General features: G+C 40.1%; 2 protein-coding genes across 11 annotated transcripts in view; both read right to left on the bottom strand.

Moving 5' to 3' along the window:
• Mi-2 (chromodomain-helicase-DNA-binding protein Mi-2 homolog) overlaps positions 1-22,079 on the bottom strand; it is a 29,778-nt gene that overhangs the window by 7,040 nt on the left and 659 nt on the right. The window lies entirely within an intron of this gene.
• Positions 296-21,949, bottom strand: Su(Tpl) (Suppressor of Triplolethal). Of its 10 annotated transcripts, none has more exons than XM_020946228.2 (5): positions 21,718-21,949; positions 9,449-9,541; positions 8,923-9,391; positions 8,813-8,861; positions 296-6,769 (listed from the first exon to the last, which is right to left on the bottom strand). In XM_020946228.2, exon 5 carries the CDS (start codon positions 6,402-6,404, stop codon positions 3,117-3,119), a length of 3,288 nt encoding a protein of 1,095 aa, XP_020801887.2. In that variant the 5' UTR covers positions 6,405-6,769; positions 8,813-8,861; positions 8,923-9,391; positions 9,449-9,541; positions 21,718-21,949; the 3' UTR covers positions 296-3,116. The 10 variants fall into 10 exon arrangements, with proteins under 10 accessions (XP_020801887.2, XP_020801886.2, XP_020801888.2 ...); XM_020946227.2 differs by having other exon boundaries at positions 9,449-9,546; positions 21,718-21,900; XM_020946229.2 differs by having other exon boundaries at positions 9,449-9,546; positions 21,645-21,900.

Raw genomic sequence — 22,079 nt, forward strand, 5'->3', positions numbered from 1 at the left:
AGGAACGAATCGGAAATCGATCATAACTAAGCTTAAAATATTTGAATGTTTTGAATCGATATAGAAATAGATAGAACTTTTAAGGTCATTTTTTCGAAATATTAAATATGAAAAGCCTAATAACTAAGCCATAAAGACTAACCCCTTTTGAAATTGTGAAAAAAAGGACTAAATTTTGTTAAACGGACATGGCTAGATCCATTCGGCTGTTGATGCTGCCCGAAACTATTTCCCGCACTGAATTTCAAACTTCTCACTTTAATAGAATAAACTGCAAAGTATAATTAATAAATGCTTTTCTTTTTTTCGATTCAATATTTTATTTGATTCTATTTTTTATTTTTTTTTCTGGTTTTGATGCTTTTTTTTGTCAAGTTTTCTTTCTTTCTTCTCTTGTCTGTTGTTTGTTTGTGGTCTTAATAATTACTAGTATATAACAATATCTCGTTTTTTTGTAAGATTTTTCATTCTGCTGGTCTTGTCAGCGGTTTTGCTCTTAGATTTACAATAATAATAATAATAATAATATTTTTCTCATGTCTCTTGATCTAGTTTCTACTCCTTCGGTTCCATCGGCTTACACACAATCGTCGTTAATCATTAATCGTTAATAAGTTCCTTCTCAATTGCTGTTGGGTGTGTGTGTTGTTAGTTCATGTGTTGCTGTGTGTGTGTTGTTGTTGTGGGCGTGGGCGTGGCATTTATGTATTTATAAAACTAGTAAGTTTTCGTTTGTTGCTTATCAAATGTCAATGTTGTATATAATATATACATATATATATATATTTATATGGTGTATATATTTAGTTTTCTTGTATATAAATTGTATATGATTTTGTTTTCTTGATTTTGTAATTGCTACGAATCGATTTTAAACGCTTGATTTTTTGCAACTTGATCTCATCATTGTTTCATTTGATTTTCCCATTCGTTTGTTTGTTTCTTCCTTTGTTTTTTATTTCTTCCCTCCCGCGACTATACTTAAATATGGTATATAAAAAATATTGCAACGAAATAGCTAAAATTTCATATGGTTCTTCTCTTCAATTTCGTGTTACGTTTCTTTTATATCCTTTGTCTCAATGTTTTCTTTTTTTGTCTTGTTTGTTTTCCTATCATGATTTCTTTTGGACACTAGAGTTGTTTCAGCAAATTATTTGATACATTTTAAGCGACTGACTTCGTTACTATCCCTACGTCTTACTGCCTGCTTTGTTGTTTTGTTTTTCGTTACTATTTTACTTAAGGAAGCTTAGAGTTGTTCTAAAAACTATAAAGCAAACAACTCAAGGGGTCGCAGTATATATAGTATAGCTGTGATCATACAACCATTAAGTATATCATTTCTATTAGTCCTCTCATATATAGTTTTTGAGCAATAATAACGTGTGTCTGAAGCCGCGAAATAAAACACATAAAATATGTTTCCGTTTCTAAAAAGTCCCTATAATGTTTACAAACTGATTGAAATGGTACAAAAAAAAACCAACAAACGCTCCGAAAGCCAAACTAAAATCGGTGTTAAGAACACAAATATATATATATAATATATATATATATAACAAATTAACTATATAGTTATCTATATAAAACAAAAGAAATTTTTTCACTACACAAGCCGTTTTTTAAAAAGTTCAGTCTATTGTTTAGAGGCACGCCCGCATGCAACACCACTAAATTGAAGTATATATAATTTACACACATCGGATCCGCTTTGCACATTTCAATGGATAGGTTAATTTAGGCTTAAAGGAGTACAGAACCAAGCTTCCTTAATCTGTAGTTTAAATTTGTCGAATCGATAAACTGACATTATGGCTTTCGACTTGAATTTGAAGCAAATGCTAGAGTGCATAAGAAAATTTAGATAGATTGTTTTAAATTTAACAAAAGATTGGCCCAGTATAACCTAAAGAACCCTTTTACCCTTCCCTCCATGTGCACTTCGATTCTCTCATTCAGTTTTCTGCGGTGCTATCATCTTTATCTCTATCTGTCGTGTCAGTTTCGTCGGTTACGGAATTTAATTGTGGTCATCGTAGGCCTAGGCAAACATTGGCTCAATATCAGTTAACTCTAATCGCAGCCGCAGCCCAGTCCCGATCCTAATCCCAAGTCCCGACACTGTACAGATTCTGAGGGTTAAGAATACAGGATATATAGGATCTGGGCCTGCTTGCCCGCTATATCTCATTCTCTCTCGATCTCGATCTCTTCTTTCTCTATACACACAAATCTAAAACAAAAGCTATGCCCCGAAAATGCAAAAAAAAATATATATGTTCGATGAGTGTGTTGTGGGTGTAGTATGGTGTGTGTGTTTCTGTTAGTGAGTAGTGTGGTTTGCCGTTGTTTGTAACAAAAAATCAAGAATACAAATAAGAAGAGTCTAGATTAAAAACGAAAAACGTACAGGCTATATTTAAAAGTTGATAATAATAATATAATAATAGTAATAATAATTATTACACGCACAAAACGCAAGGAAAACATTGTGTTTTTTGCCCTCATTTAGTTACTTATTTAAGCTGCTCAATATATATGTATATATATATATATGCTCAACAGAAAAATTAAGTCTACAACTCGTGTATAATTTGCTTTTGCTTTTGCTTTTGCCTCCATCCTTGTCAACTTCCTCCGTTTCCTCCTCATGTGTATATAGTTCATCGATCATACACTTATTCTTGTAGTTTCATTTAAATTTAAAAAATTTAGGCAAAAGTTGTAATTTTTGTTTAGATTTTTTTGTTTGTTTTGTTTTTGTTAACATAGTTTCAACATTTTTTTGATGGTTTTTTGTTGTTGCTGTTGTAGAACATTTTCTTTTAGAACGTTTTTGTTGGTGTTTTTCCGTTTTGTTGTATTTTTTTTGTGTTGTTTTTCGTCATTTTTACTATATTAGTTTGTAGTTGTAATAGTTTCATCCATGTTTTTTTTTTCCTTTTTGTTTTTTTATTTGCCTTTTTACATTGCGGTGTATCAGTGTTTCTTAGAGCTGCAAAAGAATAAAAGTTTTCGATGCTTCGATGTTCTTCCAGCGTCGATGCTTTTTCCAGCTCTAAAGTGTATTTATATATGAGTGTCATCGGGTCATCGAAGCAGTTCCAGCAGGATCAATAGCGGCGGGCCTGATCGTCATCTGTATTGGAGTCATCGCAGTCCTCGTCGTCATCATCATCATTGGAATCCGAGCTGTCCGAGCTGTCATCCGAGTCGCTATCATGCTGCTGCTGCTGCTGCGGATGATGCTGCTGCTGGGGATGATGATGACGTTGCTGCTCTTGATGCTGACGCTGCTTCTGGTGTTCTATCGTCTCTGCCGCATGGTGTTGCCTTCGCTGCTGATCTGCCAGCCTTTCGGCCGCCTCGTCCACAGCTGGATTCGGGACTTCCGCCGCTGCCGTTGTTGCCGCCACATTAGTAGTGGCTGCACTCATTAAAGTCTTGTCATAGTCCGTCACCAGCTGCTTGATGTGAGCCAGCTTGGCATGCAGATAGTCGAACCTTTGCTTGTCCTCGCACACGGTGCGATCGTTCTTGATCCTTTCATATTCGCACACTATTTGGTGCTTGATGTGATCGTAGTCACCGTAGCCGGAATCACTGCGTCGGGCACTTTCCAAGCGCTCGGACAAGTCCTGGAACCGAATGCGTACATCCTCAACGCGGGTCAACAGCTTGCGGTACTCATCGTAGTCGCTCTCGAACTCAGTCTTGTACCGCCGACGCCCCTCGACCGACTGGATGGGCACGAACTGGCTAAAGTCGTAGCGGGGCATGGATGATGCATCCGCCTCCGCCGTGGCATGCGCGTAAGCATGTGCGGCAGCCGCCAGTTGTTGCGTGGGCGATGGATGCTGCTTGGCCTGCTGGGGGTAATGGTGCTGCTGAGGTGCCAGATGTTGCGCCTGTTGCTGCTGCTGTTGATGTACTTGTGGTTGCTGCTGCTGCTGTTGCTGTTGCTGGAGGGAGGATCTCGAATTGGAGGACGAAGAGGCTGAGGAAGAGGGTGGTGGCACTTGCTGATAGCTCGAGTTTGAGGAACTGGAACCCCTCTGACGCTGGCCACTAGTACCACCACTGCTACTACTCGTCCGCTTCTTGCTGTTGGAGGCAGCATGTTGCTGCATGTTGTTACCATTGTTGTAGGACGAACTGTAATCGCTCTGCTGGGGTGGCATTCGCTGCTTGCTGGATCCAGATGTGGAGGCAGCGGGCACAAAGCTAGCCGCCAGCTTGGGTGGCGTCGTCGCAGAAGATGAGGCTGAGGACGATGATGACTTGTTACTGCTGCGGCTCCCCGACATCGTTGACGCCGTTGCCCGCTGCTGCCTTTCCTGTTGCGTTTCATAGCCACTGGAGCTGCTCGAATTGCTGCCCGTGGAATTGCGCTTGTCCTTGCTTCCTCCAACCCCATTGCTGGCCGCGCCACCGTTGCCAATTGAGGAGCTACCCCGCCGGCTACTACTGCTGCTCCTCGGATGAATATGTTGTTGTTGTTGGTGCTGCTGCTGCTGGTCCATTGATGATTGATGCTGCGTTGCTGCTGCTGCTGCCGTCGAGCTCATAAACTCCTCCATGTTGTCCAGCACATTGTAGCTAAGATCACTGGTGCTGTGATCATCCAGCGGGCCAGGCTGGCGCTGCGGCGGCGTATACCGATTTCGGCTGGAGTTCATCGAGGACCCCAACATCGATACGGAGGCTGAGGAGGACGAGTACGAGGTGCCCGAGGGTGGAGTGTCCTTCTTATAGTGACTGATGCGCTGCTTCTTGGGCTGTACAGTGCTGAACATGGTCTCGTCGTACTCGAGGCTGGTGCGCTTCATGCTGCCTCCGGCGCCTCCAGGTCCGGGTCCACCTGCACCGCCACCGCTGTTCGAGGGCGGCGGCGGACTGCCGGTGTGCGTCGATGTGGGACTCTGGCCAGACGTCGAGCTACCCGCGTCCGAGCTCATCGGAGGCGTCAGATTCTGGGGCTTGCGGCGCTTCAATTGCTGCAGCTCCTGCTCGCTAAAGAACTGCCAGTTCTCGTCCACATCGTTCCACATCTGGCGACGCAGATTGTACGTGTTGTGCGACATGGTGCTGATGTCCATGAGTATGTTGGTAATCTGGTTGCGCTCCCGATCCCGGATGCCCTCATTCTTCAGTCGGGCAAACAGCTCTGGCTTCTTGAACGCCTTAAGGGCTAGCAAATGGATTAGACGCTCGCGTATGTTGCGTCTGGACACATCCGACATCTTGTTGCCGCCCGAAGACTTGTTGTTGGCACTCCTGGAGGACGAGGACGAGGTGAGACCTCCTTGCTGCATTTTGCTGCGTCCATTCGCCGAGGAAGAGGAGTTGTTAATGGCTGATGCTGAGGCTCCCGCCGACGCTGGCATTGCATCCCTCGGCGAGCTGCCGCTCATATTGTAGCCGTGAGAGATGCCATTGGCAAACGTGGAGGCCAGCGAGGTAGCGGCTCCACCACCACCACTGCTGCTGTTGTTGCCGCTGTGGTAGCGACCGTTGACTGTGCCGCTGGCGCCCAGCGTGCTGGGATTGGGCGAACGTGAGGCATATGCGGCGGTTGAGGAGCTGGAGGAGCCGCCGCTGCCTCCCAAACCTACGCCTAGGCCATTAAATGGCGATGAACCTAACTTACGACTATGGTTGTTGTTGCTATTAAAACTATTGCTGCTGCTGCTGTTGTTCCCACTGTTGTTGCTGTTGCTGTGATGGTGAAATGCCGTCGTCGCTGTCGTCGTCGAACCAGAATTGGAGTTTGAGGAGGAGAAGGCTGAAGCTACGGCTGAGGCGGAGAAGGCAGAGGCGGAGGCGGAGGAGGATGACACTGAGGACGCCGGCTTCTTCACCTTACGCCCAATATCAGACTGATTTGGCTTAATCTCCCGTATGCACTTGCTCTTCTCCGTCTCCTCGGCTTTGGCCATTTTTGTGCGTGTCGTGTCATAGACATCGTCGTTCGCATGAATCCGCATTCGCAGGGTGACGGCACCGAGGACTCCCAAGTTCTGTTGCTGCTGCTGGACGCATTCCAGCGTTCCCTCCATATTGTTGATGGTGAAGCCAAATTTTCGTCCACCGCCGCCGCCGCCGCTGTCATTGCCATTAGCATTGCCATTAGGATCCGTCGCTGCCGGACGCGACGGGAAGTGAATGAAGCCGTCGTTGCCAACAAACTGGATCTTGGCCCTTTGGTTGGGCTGCAAACGCTTGGCATTGTCATCGCGCTGATACTCCTCGATCGCACGGAAGGCGGAATCGGTGAGCTTGACAATGATGTACTCCTTGCTATCATCGTTGTTGTAGCGGTGGCTCTGGGACATTCCATAGTTGCCGGTCGATAAAACATTGGGCGGCAGGCATTTCGTTGACGCAATCGAATTGGTCATAACGTGCGCGCAGCTAGCCGCCAATTGGATTGCAATATATGTTGTCCACTTCTCTCCTCGATCGATTAACTCCTTGTGATCTTGCCAATTGCTCCAGTTATTCCCGTTGCTGCAGCTGCTCCGCTTCTGCTCTTCCAAGATCTCTTTATTTGGGGTTTATCTGCCTCTAGCTGTGTTTTGGCCAGCTTGGAAATTGTGGAAGGTAGCGGTTCTTGGCTGGATGGATGGAAGGAAGGAAGGACGTGTGTGCCGTTGGAGTTGGAAGGGGAAGCACACGTTGTGTGGAAGTCTATCGCGGAGGTGGGGTCCTGATCCTGGAAGCTGCCTGGAAGTTCTGCTCTCCTGCGTGTGTTGTGTTGTTGGTTCTGTGCAAATAATGCCTGAATTTAGTATGTTGTAATCGTAAACGCGAAATGTACGTTGTTGCTAAGACGTGACACACACATGCACAGCTCTCTTTTACTCTCTCACACCAACACCTGTACGCTGTATTGTAAATGTCTTTCTTTTTTTTCGTTTCTTTCGTTTTTCAAACTGAGCTTACAACAAATAAATGTTTTCGGACTTCAAATGCAGGCAGGCAATACACAACACTCTCTTTGTGTTTGTATTTCTTCACGGTTTCGAGAATTTCACTTCCGTAATTTGTAAATTTTTTTATACTTTCAAAAGTATTTACGCGCTCTCTCTCTCTGCCACTGCCTCTCTCGATCTCGATCTCACTGTCTCTTGCTCTCTTGCCGTTGGCATATGTATGTGTGCGCTGATTGCAAATAACACAATTTCTTTTGTTAAATAATATGGTATTTTAATTGGGTTAAGGTAGGCAGCATGTATGCTCGCTCTGTCCCTGTTTCGGCTTCGCGAGAGAGAGATAGAGACGGGGTGGCGGAAGGCTGTTGCTGCTGCCTTTGCCACTGCTCGTATCCGTTCCTTGTTGTTGCTTCCACTTTTTTTGTTTTTTATTGAAAGTGCCGCAAGCAGCAGCGACTCCTGCGCCAGGTGCCAGAGCGTTGTCTCAGTGGGTGCGTGCCTGCCTGCTCACTCACTCATTCACTCGCATATAGGTATGTACAAATATTTGTATGTAAGAGAGCACCTCAGGTCAGTCGGCGGCCATAAGCAAAATCAAAGACAGCAAAAGCAAGCAATCAAATCAATGCTGCTGGCTGCTCGCACACGTCCGTGACTGCTCTCGCTCTCGCTCTGGCTCACTCTCCCGTCGATCGTGGTCGGGCGCGTTGAAGCGAGACAACTGCTGTTTTGATTGGCTTCTCCGCAATTGTTGTTGTTATTATTGTTTTTGCTTCTGCTGCTTGATCATTTTTCTTTTCGCTTTTTCGCTAAAAATCATCTGAGTTTGTACGTTGATTTTTTATATATTTTACTGCTGCTGCTGCTGCTTATTATATTATTTTTTGTCCACAGCTAGTATATTAGTTGCACATAGATACACATAAGTACGTTTTTGTCAATCAAACTGTGTTTTATGTGTGCACACTCACACTTGTAGACACATATAGTCGTTTCTTTGCACACGCACACGAAATTGTTGTTCAGTTTTCAGCACTTGAAATGTTGTTAAATTTTTGTAATATGCCTTTTTTAACCACTTTACTTTTGGTGCTTCGATTGCATTGGTATTGGGTTGCGCTCGCACACAGTCACACAACATACGCTTTACGCGTTCTTCGACTCTTTTACTTAAGACATTTTTGGATATTTGTGGAATATATTTGTTGGATATATTTATTATTTTTTGGCACTGGTTTTGAATTGTGAGTGTGTTTATTTTATTTTACGTTTTTTGCAAATGCAGTTTGTTTGCTGCTGCTGTTTCTTTTGTGTGGGGGACACTTTTGCAGTGTGTCTGTCTGTGAGTCCCAAGGTATCTTAATCAACGTACAAAAGGTATCTGCTAAATGAAATCGAAACGAGTTGCTTTCAAGTGGTTGCCCGTTGCTTGCTCTTGCTCTTGTTGTTGCTGCTGCTCTCTTTGCTCTCTGGCGTGCACTCGTTTATTACAAGTGCGAGAGCGAGACAACGTTAGTGACAGGCAGGACAGGCAGCGAGTGAGTGATCGTTCTCTTTTTACTGCTTTGGGACTCTCTTAACCTCTCGTCGCATTTGGAATGTACGTGCCTTGTATCACTTGCTGTCATTTTCGCTGTGGTTGGGTTGTTGTTGTTTTTGTAAGTGAGTGAGCTCAAAGAAGAAATGAAAACAAGTTTGCAATTTAATGTGCGCACTTGGCAGTCGTCGACGTCTCATTCCGTTTTTAATCTCTCTTGTAGGTTGTGGCTCTTCTGTGATGTGCGTGTCGAAAAAAAAGCTAAATACCTGCAGCCCTCCACGTCTAAGCATATACATTTGGACATAAAGGAAAAATATATATATAAATCGCTTACGTTATGTGTTTGTGTATGTGTTGATTAGCTGGAAAAACTGCAGACGGCACTACAAAAAATAGTTGGGCTTAATAGTGTGATTAACAAGCAGACAGGCACGGAGTACTTACGATTATTGTATTTCTACATAAAACCGATTTTCTCGAGGCTGTTCTTTGTTGTTCTTGCTGTTGAAACAGCTGTTTTGCCACCTGTATGCCCCCACCACGTCACACGTTGTAGTTTCTGCTGGTTTCTCTCTTTATCTCTGGTCTCTTTTCCTTTCTCTTCTATCCCTTTCACGCTCGCTCCGCCTTCACAACGGGGCAGCGAAAAAGTTTCCTCGGCCCAAAAAACCAAGCACAGCTAGTGCAACAACAACAGGCCGCCCGTCTCAATCAGCTGTTTTCCGCTCACTCGCTCGCCGAGCAGTGTTGGTTAGTGCGATTTATCGATTGGCGGGGGTGGGTTTTTCCTATCGGAGGGGCAGCAATCGATACAGAAATCAACACCAAATTAAACTTTAAATTGGACGTTGACTTCTTGTTGACGTATATGAATAAACTGCTTTTAAAGGCGTTGTTGTTGTTGCTACAGATGCTGCAAAATGGTGTTCAATTTAAGTATAAAATCACGTTTATGGCATTGTTGGCATACTTGGTTGGTTGATTGTTGCTTTTCTGTGTTAGTGTTGAACTGGTGATTTCTGCTCCGGTGCGTTCTAGTTTTGACTTGTTTTCTCTTTTCACTCTACACTTTTGATAAAAAAAAGAAAGGAAGCACTTGAGTATTTTGTTTTTGCGTTTTCCACTCTCCCATTCAAACGCGAAACCGTTACTTGTACGATTTTTTTTGTTTGTTTTGCGTTACGCGAACCGCCTCGATCATACGTTTTCCGCGCTCAGCTGTTTTGTGTTTACGTTACTACGTTACTCGCTCTCGCTGCTCGTTGTGTTTGCACTCTCTTTGTTTTTAAAAACTCTCTTAAGATTGATCTCTTGATAGCAAGAGAACTCGGAACTGAGAGCACGCGACATTATTCGCTCCATCATTTTTCTGCCATTTATTGTTGTTTTTTTTTTGGTTCACTTTTGACATTTTTGCATATGAAAATTTTCCGCTTTCAGGTAGATTTACCGTAGCGCTGATCTTCTAACTCGACAAAGTGCGCGCCCGCTTGTGTGTATGTGCGTGTGATTTTGTTTTGAGTGCTCACATTTTCGCCGTGCCTGCTTTTCAGTCTACCGTTTTTGCCTGGCTTATCTCTGTTTGTTTTTTCGCTAGGAATTTGAGCCGTACACAAGCACAAGCACACACACACACTCACAAGGTAAGGTAAGCACGGATGTATTCAACAATGAAACTACAAACATATATTTCTATTTCGTTTTGCCCAACTGCCAGTGGGTAAAACAGTTAACCAGTCAAGGGCGCACACCTGCCCGTGGGAGTGAGGGAGAAAGCATCAAGTCCATGGAACAGACGGAAAGGAGAAGCGGAAAGATGAGAAGAAAAACCCCCGACGACGGCAACGAATATAACTTCCCCCTCACCCCCACATTTCTAAATATCCGAAAAGTTGCCTAGAAAAGAGTCAACACACACAAAAAAAAAAACAAAACTTTGCCAAGGTTAAAAAAAACTTCATTAATAATACACAGTTGGGGTCATAAAAATAACAATAAATCCATGGCTAAAACTTGTTTTTATATTAGTAGGATTTATTTTAGAACATGTTTGTTCCATTTAATGTTCAATAAATATGACCATATAATAGGCTGTTGTAAAATGCACAAAGTGCATGAAATACTCTGCAAAGTGCTTCAAATGCTTCCACAAAATCTCTATATTTTCAATCATTTGGTGTTTCTCGAATATTTTCTTCTCCGGTACAGCTTCTTAATAATGTAGTAGATACAAATAAATGCTTAATGACTTAAGGGTGAGTCAAAACATCCACCTAGTATATCAATACTAAATGCACTTTCAAGTGCTATTTAACTCTCCTCCACTGTAAATACAAAGCTCTCTGCCTCCACTGATTCTGTGGTAGGTGGTGTGTGCGTGCGTGTGCCTCGGTAACAACAAATTCGCAGTCAACTTTAAACAAATTAGCTGAAATTCATACATACAAACGTATAATACAGCAGACTCACAGCCACCAAAAGAGCAATAATACAATTTCAAGTTTCGTTTTTGTTCAAATAGCATTGAGGGAAACACAGCGAGAGGCCAATGCACTGATATACATATATATACAGCATAAAGACTGACGACGAGGTGAAGTGTAGAACCGGAGACCTAAAGGAAGAGGTGGATCAGGGTCATGAGACAGACAGGGACAAGCGCAGGGGCAGGGGCAGGGACAGGATAAGGAAATGTGAGGATCTCGACAACAGCTGGCCGCAGGCATCAGGAGTCGTCAACCGCCCAAGCAACCACCAAACAAATTAAACAAAGAGAATGCCCAAATGTAAAAGGATACGACTATCAGATACCTAGAATCCATAAGTATATATTGGGATTATAAACAGGGAAAAATGAATGGTCTTATAATGCCTTGGAGCCGATTTTTAAGGACAGACCCTGACAACAAAAACTATCTTTGAAGTAAACCTCAAGATCAACGAAATTAGATTGGTTTTAATATTATTATTAAATAATGTTTTATATCTTTAAATCTCATAGATCACTCTTTGATCCTGACTATGCATAGATTGTGCTTTAGTACTCCCTATTAAATTTAATATTTTTAGGAGCTATTAATAAATTCTTTAAACTAAAACTTCCTTTCAAACATATTTATAAAATAAAGTCAACCCTCAATTATAATACAATAAGTATCACTTTTAAGATACAGTTTCCTTAATAAAGTTTCATATAGTTGCCATACCAAAAAATCAAAATACCCAGGTATCTACGAGGTAAACCAAATGGAAATTTTTTGAAAAAAAAAGAGGAAAAGGAAGAAAAACGTGTGCAATGGAATGTTCAAAAGAAAAGGCAAACACACACGTTCTCGATGAGCACACACCCCTACCAGCTAGGTGAGACTATGTAAAAATGTATAATCTCACGGGGTGAAAAATAGATGACACACTCTTCTCCGCCTGTTGTTGTTTGGTTCTTTTCTCGTTTTTCAATCTACGAATATGTAGTTGTGTTTGTAGAGCGATGCAGCTGTCAGCTGTGCACGAGCAATTTTCTTTGTGCTACAGTTGTTCTTCGTAAGACCAACAACAACAACGGGCCAGTGATAACAACAACTAATGAGGAAGTGGGGCATCAAGAGCAACAATAAAACCACTGCGAAGACGGGCCTCTCAACTAACCAGGTTTATATACATATAAGTTATATATATTCTTGGTAAATCTTTGCAGAACCAAAGAGTTGCAACCCTTATCGTTCGACCTATTGATCGATAGGAAAATGCAACCAAAACCTTTGAACACTAAATGAAATACATAGGTTCTTATCTGAACAAAGATTGTAAATAAATAACCCAGAGTGATCGTATAAGAAAGAGAATCTTTTGAGTGCCAACCCAGTATCAAATTTGAGACATTTTAATTAGAAAACCCGCAAGCGTTATCTTATCAAAAAAGAAATTAATACACAATATATAAAAGTATATACCTAAGCTTGCAGCCATTTCACAACTTTTCCAAATTAATCTCAAAGTTAAGCAGAAAAAAATGAATATTATAATATAATTATTAAGAAAAATGTCGTAATAAAAATAATTCCATTTAAAACAGCAACCATAAAATTCTAAATAAAATGCCAAGGGTCAAGTCGGAAATCGATCATAATTAAATTTTAAATGTCAATTTTTCCTCCTTCATAGTTTAAAAAACTCATACTTAGCCAAAAAAGCATTCATTTTGATTCGGAAAGCTTTCCCATGTTAGTTTTTAACAGATTAATAAATCTGCATACTCAATTTAAATATACAGAAAATTACAATTTGTATACATTTTTGAAAGTTTTAACGATATAAAAATTTTGAAAAATTGTAAAATTTTATTCTTCGACCGGACATGGCTAAATCGACTCGCCAGTTGATGCTTCTGAATAAAATATTAAGTCACTTGGAGAGTATTAGCTATTTAATATAATTGCAGGCCCCAGCTAATTTACTAACATGCACCTACACCTTAAAATCGATGGAAAAAATAAATATTAAGGAAAACAACAAGTGTACTTGAAATGCAACCGACTGAGAGAGCAATAACGGCTGCGACACTTGGCTCACTATACATCCATACATATATATTAAGTAAACGGCAAAGTAGTATATACAAAGTGCAAGTGTGTGAAGTGAATAATCAATTGTCGAAGCCGCCGCGCCGATAATGATGATGGCAAACCGACTAGGAGGAGGGAAGGGGGAGAGAGGGATCTCTGTGGGACTGGGGACGGACCGGGACCGGGCATAGCGATTCCGGCAAACCGACGCACGCCTTATTGGTAATTACCCACACGGGAATCCCAAAATGCCATTGGACATTGAACATGTATGGCCAAAGTAGCGAAAATATATATATCTCTATATATTTCGTATTGTTTTTCCCCCATCATTTTGGTGCATTTTCAATATCGGGAGAGTCAGACAAACAAACCCACTCTCTCTCACACACACGCACTTACACACAATCGAACCTCTATTTTATATAATAAAAATGGCAATATTTTAAATTTTATCTTCAGCGCTAGGCTATTTATAGTCCAGAAACGACAACGGTAGCACCCACAATACAAATGCTCTCTCGCAATGCCAGCTTTTATTTGTTTCGAGTGTGTGAGTCATACATCAAGTGGGAAATATTTCACGATAAAAGGAAAATAATAATAAAAAAAGGTGCTAAATGCACATCAAGTTTAAAAAGTTCAAGCCAGATGTGTTCACAAACTCTCTTCAATAAAGTAATTGGTTATTACTATTTGATAATGATTTCCAAAGCAAACTGTTGTGTTAACATTAAACTATATTTGAGTTGGTTCCTAGTTAAATAGAATCTTTTACTACATTGCATATAACGTATAATCAAAGTAATCTTGAAGTCAACTAGTAATAGTAACCTTTAAACGAACTAAACGAAGTAAACACTGAAGTAAAATGTGAGCTTATATATCGTAAATAGTTTTCAGCGAAAACCAAAGTTCACTTCCATGTCGGGGAAAACAATCAAAGCAAGTTTTCTAGGGTACAATTAATTAAATATGCCCCCCAATAATAACACAACAATTCATCCTAAGCTTATCTAAAGGCACTGAACTCGCTGGTGTACAAAGCATCCAGTCACAAAATATATATCGAAAGCAAGAAATATATATGTACATACATATATAAGAAAAAAAGCCACAAAAAAGTGCGTACAATGAACTTGTAGCCTGTACAAATTCTCGATTCAGAATGACTTAAGGTAAAGGAGCTCACACAGCTGAAGAGTCAAACTGTTCGTTCAACGACCGATCATTGCATAATTCAGATTGGTTTTGCTTAAAAGCGAAAAGAGTGAAACGGAAATGCGTAGAGCTTTGCTGATATGGGTGTGAGTGAAGCAATTGATTTGGAGGATCGGGAAAACATTGACCGTGAATTGGCATAAATCGAATTTCAACATATATGAAACATGGACACGGCCAGGCACAAACCGAAAAGATTAGATTAGAGACCCCTGTGTGTGTGAGCTTATTTACGTGACAGCGTCGTTATCAGTTGCCTGGAAAAAGCAACCAAAACTACAAACTTAACGCGCCGAAATCGCTGGATAAAGAAAGCTTTTAGCAGCTGTTGCCCACAAAAATCGTATTCAAACAAAACAACTTTGAAATGTGTTTTCTACAAAGTCGGTATTAGTGAGCGCGCCCCCCGTCCCAACCTCTCCCTCCCATAGAATCTGGTTTTTGGGTCGAGCGGAGGAGCCAATGAAAACAAATACAACTCAACCACCTCCCGACAATAAAAAGCAATTTAAATTTAATCAGAAAACACGCAAAGAGCAGACAGGGGGGGGTTTGAAAAAAAAAAACTACCGGCACACACGTTTGCAGGGATTTGTTTTTATGTAGCCCGTAAAAGTAGTAACAGGTTTCTATTTATGGTAGAATCAAATTGGGTGTATAGACCCAGGCTTAAACTCTTTAAAATAAATCTTAAGCATTAAAATATAGAGCTGTCTAAAAGTATAAAATGAAAACCAAAGTTTAAGTCTCTAACAAACTAAAATGAGTTTCCTCAAATCTATAAATTCCAGTACAAGTATTAAGGTAATTTTATACAAGTTCCAGAGACAGAAGAACACCTCTCCTTTGGGCCAGAAAAATCCCCCTAAAATTATCTAAAAATCAAGAAATCAGCGTTGCTAACTGGTCTTCCTTAATCGCTTAATAAAAAACTAAGCCGCATTTTGAGTTACAAAAAAAAATAGTATGAAGGAAAAATAAATAAATAAATAAAACACTTTGGTTGTGTTGTTGAAGAGGCCGACTTAAATAAATTTCGAATAAAAAAAAAAAACTTTTTATATGTGGTTTCGTAACGACACCACAAGCAGTGCGAGCGATATCTTCAGCACAAATACATATGCATACTAATCAACAAAAAGGCAAAAAGGCAGCAACAAACAACACCCAAAAAGCCCGAACCAATGGAAAACCCGATACAAGAAATATATATGGCCAGGTGAAGTGGTGGAGTGGGGTCTTGTGTCGACTAGAAGGCTTCGCCAGTCGAGAAAGACAACCAGAGATTCGGACTTGGAGTCGGATTCGGATCGGAGTCGGATTCGGAATCGGATTCGATTCGACCCGAGGCGAGGCGAGAGTGAGCGGCGGTGGCGGTGGCGGCTGCGCGGCACGGTGGCTAGGTGGTGCTCAACGCGCTGGCTTCGAAAACTTGTCTTCCCAGATTCAGTTTGGATTTCTTCTTCTTATTGGAGCAGCGGCAAGACGAGACGAAGACAACAAGAAAACTCGAAAAGGGTAAGCCGAACTATGTATACTCTTACGGTTTAAAAATGGATCAGGAACCCAACCACAAAAAATTGTTCAAACAGTGGCGGGTGGTTTCGAAAACTAACGATTGCTATGCCTTCTCCGGGGCATTAAAGACATTGTATATAATGTAAAATCTTTATTATTTATAGTTTGGAATTTTAAATTGATTTTAAATCTAATTTCATTGGTTCCAAAGCGCAAAATATAATAAATCTATATACATAGATATTTCGTTCAGATATAATATTACAAAAAGAAAAAGTTGTCAACTATGTATTTTTTACTTTTAATTATTTATGTATTACTGCTCTTAAAAAGACCCTTTCAAATATATATATACACCTCCTTACTACTTATTTTTTGCTAAAAAACAAATTAAAAGACCCCCCTCTATCTCCAAGTGTATTAAAAATAAAACAACAAGCAGCCGTAAGCAACAGTGTTGGCAATTTGGAACTGGACTAAAAACGGACTTGAAAGAAACCAAATAACAACAATAACAATAATAATAACAACAACAATCACCAACGGAGCAAGTCGCGACGACTGCCGACTGGTATTTCCCTCTCTGGCTTGTTATGAGTCTGCTGTCTGTTGTATTTGCTTTTGTAGCCGTTGTCTTTCATTATAAAAAATGAATATACATTTTGTATATACTATATATATTTGTACAAACATACACAACAACACACGGGGCAAACATTTAAATGTATCTGAGGCTATATCTTAAAAAAAATATATATAGATATATAAGACTGAAGGTCAGTCAAATTGAGCGTACAATCAACTTTTTAATATTTCATTAAACCAATTTTACTCCTGCTTTATTGAAAGGTGTTAGAGGTGGTGTTGTAGTAAGATTTAAAGTGCATTTAAGAAATCTATGAATGAATAAAGTATTTATAGTGACTTTTGTTTAATTTTCTTATTTTTAAAATATTTACTAGCCTAAAAGTAACTGCCAATTCAGAGCTTTTTGCTTCCTTTCACTAGCTAAGTATCTCATCTCCCCCTTTACCTTTTCCTCTCTCTCTCTCTAACCACTTAGTAGGTTGTTAATTGAACTTCCGCAGAATTCTCCACTTCTCTATGTCAGTCTATTGTGTGTGGCATACATACATACACATGTATACAATAACAACAACAACAACAACAACAACAAAAGCTTTGGAAGCGTCAGCAATGACCATCACCTTGCCATGTCTATTTGCCGGAGTTTCCGGTGTATGTTGCCATTTTATTTAGCACAAAAAATATTAAATCTGGACAAGAGGCATTGGTTCCTAAGAATCACCAGCCTAATTGGGGCATTCCTAATACGACCTTTACAAAACCAGTGAAAAATAATATACTACATGTATAAAACTTTACTGCAGCCACTTCAATGCTACTAACATTTGTAGAATTAATTATCAAATCTATAAAATATTCAAAATAATGAATGAAAGTCCAAGTTGATGATGATCCAAACTATAAATATTATTCCAAATATATAATATTATAGCCTAAGAAGTTACTGAAACCTAGCTATACAAAACGTCACTTCAAACAATCACTTAAGCCCCGATTTTATGTGTTGTGGTTTTCTTATCAAGTACATTATTCTTAACCAACGAAATAAAAAACCCACAGAGAGTTGGGTTAAATCAACAGAAATCAGCACTCGAGCTGCGCTTTTTGTCGAGTTGAGCCGAGTTGAGTGCACAAAACCTAAAACCCAACCCACAAATGAGCCATAAAAAACCTCGCGCGGTATGCATGTGAAAAATAAAAGATACGAAAAATTATATAAACATTATAGGCGAGCGGCGTGAGTATGACTAAAGCCACCGCAAGCAACAACTACATGCACATGCATATATGTAACTACCGTCGTAGTCGCAAAAGCGAGAGCAGTAGCTAAGCTACAATTACAGCTACAGAGAGCAGTGGCAATATGTAACAAGTCGGGGTGGCAACGCGGCAATAACAACAAAAACGACGGCTGGCTGTCAACTACATTTTTGTAGTGGTTGTTGTTGTTGTTGCTGCTATTGGTGTTGTTGTATTTATTGTTGTCTCTTGTGTGTTGGTAATTTTAATGTTGGGTTTTTTGTTGTTGTTGTTTCATTTTCTAGTTTCTCAGCTACGAAACTATGCCAAAGTTAACGACGGATTACAACAATCAAAATATATAGATAAGGTCAAAAAAATAGTTCCAATAAGTATACAACAGAAATAAATCAGGCTATATAGCTATATAGTTCAATTGCACAATTTTGCAAATAACATAATACATTTTAGTTTATAAATTTTAACCGTCTGTTTAATTTAAATTCTTTTGCTAACATTATGACCTCCGGTGTCAAACCACAGACACAGGCGCACACACACTCACACGCACAGAGTGGGGCGCTGCTGGCAATGTCGTTGGCAACAATTATGCACCTAGTTGGCAATGCGCTGAAACTGATTGTGAGACTTCTGAGCTTATAAGCCATAGCTTTGGCTTAGCGACCAACTAATTGGCTAATTAGACAACAGTGAGGCGCAAAAAGAACCGATTGGAAGCAACAATTTCGATTATATGTGCCAATAAAAGAAGAAACGGTACGGGAATGACACAAATTCGCTGACACACATTTTGTACGCGTGTTTTCGCATGGATGTGACATAAATAGATATGCGTGCTGATGTTGTTTTTTATTTAATACTTTGTACACACCCAGGAAAACAGAGTGGAGCTAACCACCATAAACCTATTTTTGGTGACAATTGAAGCAAACATTTTTGGCTCTACTTTGTGCTGGGCCACAAGCGGAACACGATAACAATTACAAAACTATTGAACCAATTAAGTTGAGGCTATTAAAACAAACAACAACATTACTTTGTGGGCTGGAAACACAAATACAAAGCTTACGTCGAGAGAACCAGAGAGAGAGACTTAAGCCACAATGGTCACCGATGATGGCAAAAGGAAAACGAAATAAAAAGAAACGAGACGAAATGAAACGGCATTTGCCATATGACCATTTATGTTTTGGCATTTTTTGCTGCGTAAACATTTCCATATGCAAATATTAATGACCTTCACTTTCACCTCCCGTACTAAATAGCATTGAAATGCAGAAGGGTTTCTGGCCGATCAGGGTTGTCAAATACATGCCAATTAAGAAGATTAAGAAATAAATACCTGGAATTATACCTAATTAAAGATATTTTACGGCTGTCAATATTTATCCTATCGAAAAGGCTATATATCAGTTTAACCACTTTTAAAGCTACCAATATGACCACATTATATGGTGAGACTTATTATTATCCGCCTTATAACAAAATGTATTTCCTTTTACAAATAATTGTTTTTAAAAACAAAACATCCGATACTTGTAGAAAAATAATAGCAACCCTATACACACCCACACTTGCATAGCATCATCGATCAGCTGAACGACCAGTTGATAAGCTTCGATTATTTTTCACGTTCACAAGTACAGTGAATGCTTTAAAAATAAATTAAATTGTACACAACATTACGTTGGATGTACGTAAAGACTACTATATTTGTATGCGGACAACTTCCAAAAAAAAAATAAAACAAATACATGTGTATCAATTAAGTGCGAGTGTGTGCGAACACTGCTTGCAAGTTTATGTACATACATATGTACGAATAATCTGAAACAAATAGCAGTAGTAGCGAAAACAGCAGCCATCGAACTGAAGCGTGGCCTTCTCTCGCTCGCCTCTCTCTCTCTCACACAATTACTGTAAATAGGTAAAATAACAAGAGACAACCAAGCAGTTGCACAAATATGTATTAAGAAGCACTGTCTTTTTGTCTGACAGATAGGCAACCACACAAGCTGAAGGTATTACGGTAATCAATGTCAAATGCTGCCGATTTTGTGTCTGCTACAACAGTATTGGTGTACTCCAACCGAAAGCAATAAAAACAACTTTGGAAGAGCGACACACGCTCCCACAAAAAAAAACGAGAGAGAGAGATACGCGTCAAATGTCAAAAACGAAAAGAACTACATATATACATGTGCACAAAAAACCACAACCGACCCAGAGAGAACGATTTTCAAATGAAAAAAATGAATGGTGTTGAAAGCTAAAATAATATTTACATTTCTTATATTTCTGTTTCATAGTTTTTGTGAATTTTAAGCTGCGAGTAAACTTTTCAAAATGCCAGCACACACAAACACTCAGGCATATATATTAATATATGTATGTATGTATGTACATGGCGGATATAAAAAGGCACCACTTGTTGTTGGCATGATTGAATGCAGTGCGTGCGAGCGGGATGGCAAGTTGTAGTTTGCCAAAGCAAGGTAAGATCGCCACCAATACACAAGCAAATTCAGCTCACATACACTCACTCAATATACTTTCACTTCTTGTATTGAGTTTTATTTTATTTTTTGAATAGCTAGCTATCGTTTCTAGGCAGATCTATGGAATTTGAATAGGGACTTCTGAAGTTAAAAGGGAAATCGACCAGAACGAATAGTGCGTCAGCAAAATACGTCACTCGCTTCTTCCTCTTCCTTCTTTTTATTGTACTTGTGCATAAATAGTGACACTCAAACACCCTTCTCGCTGTCTATCTCTCTCTCCTTTTAGCCTTTTATGCAATGTCGCATTCATTACTCGATTGTTTACTTGAACATGACAACAAATTATGAAAAAATATATTGCCGTTTTGTTGTTTGCTTTTATTTCCGTGAGGAGCCAAAATAAACACTTTCATCATCTGGTTAACACATGTAAATCATTGAAAATTGATCGCAGAACCAACCACAACCGACAACCGGCAAATGGTGAAATCAAAGAGAAATTGCCAAGAACTTGTAGGCAGACGTCACAATAGAGAGAAGAGTATATTTATATTTGTCTGTATATAGAGAGAGGATCTAAGGATAACAACAGCGGACCACAAATCCAATTAGAACACGAATAGGGGGAGACGAGTGTTAAAATTAGACACTCCCACGCTCATTCTCTAGGATAACTTCTCCAAACACGCACACACCTCATATACATACATACATATACACGGACGCACGCCCACAGTGCAACAGCGTCGAACAGCGGAAAAATGAGAGGCGAAAAATGGGGGCAGGGACAGACGAGAAGAGCGGAGCAAGCAGACAGAAAAGGAACAGCTGCGAACGAATTAACATAAATTGTATGCGAAATTGGGGTTGATAATGCTGTTTGTTACACGGCGGCGGCAGCGGCATATTGTTTATCGGTTTTCTACTACTACATTCCAGCAATTTCCTCGACAGGCTCCCTTCCATTCCATCCCATACAGCTTTCCCTCTCTTTCCAACACAGCAGTACTCTTCGTCTGCTGCTTCTGCTTCTTCTTACTTGTGTGTTGGCATATTTTGGTTAAGTGGCTTAAAAAGGCGACATATACGTTTCATTTCAGCTTTTTGTTGTTGGCACTTATTGAAATTATTGTAAATTGGTTGTTTCTATTTGTTACTAAATTTAATTAAAACGCGCCGCGTCGGGGTTTTTTCTTCATTATTTTTCCTACTCGGTTTCGTTTTCGCAGTTGGAGCGACAGAGACGGCGACGGACGACAGACGACGACGGCGACGTTTGCTGGAGCGCGCGTGCATAACACGTACACATACAGACGCATCCACACGAGAGAGTGGAGAAATCAATCAAGAGTACGAACACGACGGTAAAGGGGGAGTGGAAAAAAAAATCACATATGTATGTACGTCAGTGCAAGTGCGACAAGATTTTCCATAAGATTTTCACGCATCTTTGTTTCGTTTCGTACATATGCACAATTCTTATTCTTGATTCTTTCTTTTCGCAATGCTTTCTTACACAATATTTTGTGGTAATATCAAGTTTTTTTTTTTTTGCACACTTCTTTTTGGTTGTTGGTTGTATTACGCACTGGATTTCTAACTTCACACTGGCAAATCGATAGGCGGTGACGAGTAATGCACGTATTCCCCTAAAATTACAGTTTTCGCTACGATTAATAGTGTAATCTGTTTAACAAAAACTCAGAAATCACGTCATGGCTGCCACGTCCAAGCAACAATGAATGTAAATGGTGGCAGGCATGGCCGACTCTGGATTTCCGATCCGCCGCAGTGCGGTCACACTATTCGCGGCGTTTTCGCACGGGGCAGACACGGTCTCACTGCGAGTACTGCCACACCGAGAGCGGGAAAACAATGGTATTTTCTTAGTTTCTACGCCCAAACTTAACCGGATTAATAAATATACCTAAATAACTTAGAACTAATTAAT

The sequence above is a fragment of the Drosophila serrata genome, unplaced genomic scaffold, assembly GCF_035046125.1.
Source record: "Drosophila serrata isolate PLE 108 unplaced genomic scaffold, ASM3504612v1 contig_204, whole genome shotgun sequence".
Taxonomy (NCBI): Eukaryota; Metazoa; Arthropoda; class Insecta; order Diptera; family Drosophilidae; genus Drosophila; species Drosophila serrata.